General features: G+C 33.1%; 1 protein-coding gene across 1 annotated transcript; it reads right to left on the bottom strand.

The window, feature by feature from the left end:
* Positions 1-251: 251 nt before the first annotated feature.
* Positions 252-1224, bottom strand: LOC103739875 (zinc finger protein 709-like). The gene has a single exon (XM_017799938.2). It carries the CDS (start codon positions 1165-1167, stop codon positions 382-384), a length of 786 nt encoding a protein of 261 aa, XP_017655427.2. The 5' UTR covers positions 1168-1224; the 3' UTR covers positions 252-381.
* Between the last annotated feature and the right edge of the window lie 15 nt (positions 1225-1239).

Genomic DNA, 1239 nt, shown 5'->3' with positions numbered 1-1239 from the left:
TCCAGTATGAATTTTTTCATGTAATTTAAGATAAATGTACCATATTTAGGAATCATATTGCTTTCACTCATTGGGTTTTGGTCTAACATGAATTTACAGATAAAGGAAGGTAACTATGACATCTAAGGGTCTTACCACCCTGTTTGCATTCGTAAGTTTGCTAAAATATGAATTCTTTCATGTAAAGAAGATTGTGATGTCTAAAGGCTTTTCCACATTGTTCTATTCACAGGGCTTTGTTATGAACTTCTCATGTCTTTGAAGCTTACTGTAATATCTGACATCTTTACCACATTGTTTACATTCATACGGCTTTTCTCCAGTATAAATATTTCATGTAACTGAAGATAGCTGTGATATCTAAAGGCTTTTCCACATAGTTTATTCATATGTTTGTTCTCCAGTATGAACTTTTCCATGTACATGAATGTGACTGGACTGTCTAAAGGCTTTACCACATTGCTTACATTCATACGGTTTTTCTCCAGTATGAATTTTTTCATGCAATTGAAGGTACCTGTGCCATCTAAAAGGTTTACCACATTGCTTACACTCATATGGCTTCTCTCCAGTATGAATTCGTTCATGGAAGTGAAGGTAACTGTGCCATCTAAATGCTTTACCACATTGCTTACATTCATATGGTTTTTCTTCAGTACGAATTTTTTCATGTAACTGAAGATAACTGTGATATCTAAAAGCTTTACCACATTGTTTACATTCATAAGGTTTTTCTCCAGTATGTCTTCTTTCATGTAACTGAAGATACCTGCGACAGCTAAAGGCTTTACCACATTGTTTACATTCATAAGGTTTCTCTCTGGTATGTGTTTTTTCATGACGTTGAAGATACTTATTACATATAAAGGCTTTACCACATTGTTTACATTCATATAGTTTTTCTCCAGTATGTCTTCTTTCATGTAACTGAAGAGACCTATTATATTTAAAGTTTTTACCACATTCTTTACATTCATATGGTTCCTCTCCATTATGAATTTTTTCATGTACCTGAAGGTACTTGTGTCGTGTAAAGGCTTTACCACATTCTTTACATGTATAGGTTTTCTCTCCAGTATGCATTTTCTCATGGCTTTGAAGATGACTATGTTTTCTAAAGGCTTCACCACATTGTTTACATGAATAGGGTTTTTCTCCAGTATGCATTTTTTCATGTCTTTTAAGACTTGTATTATATATAAAAGTTTTACTACATTGTTTACATTCATATAGAGTCCC

Source organism: Nannospalax galili, unplaced genomic scaffold (assembly GCF_000622305.1).
Source record: "Nannospalax galili isolate Female #2095 unplaced genomic scaffold, S.galili_v1.0 scaffold9861, whole genome shotgun sequence".
Lineage (NCBI taxonomy): Eukaryota > Metazoa > Chordata > Mammalia > Rodentia > Spalacidae > Nannospalax > Nannospalax galili.
This window is presented reverse-complemented; position numbering and strand designations above follow the sequence as displayed.

Bases quoted from the DNA above. Each gene is read 5' to 3' on its own strand.
- LOC103739875 (XM_017799938.2), bottom strand. From the start codon at position 1,167: ATGCATACTGGAGAAAAACCCTATTCATGTAAACAATGTGGTGAAGCC.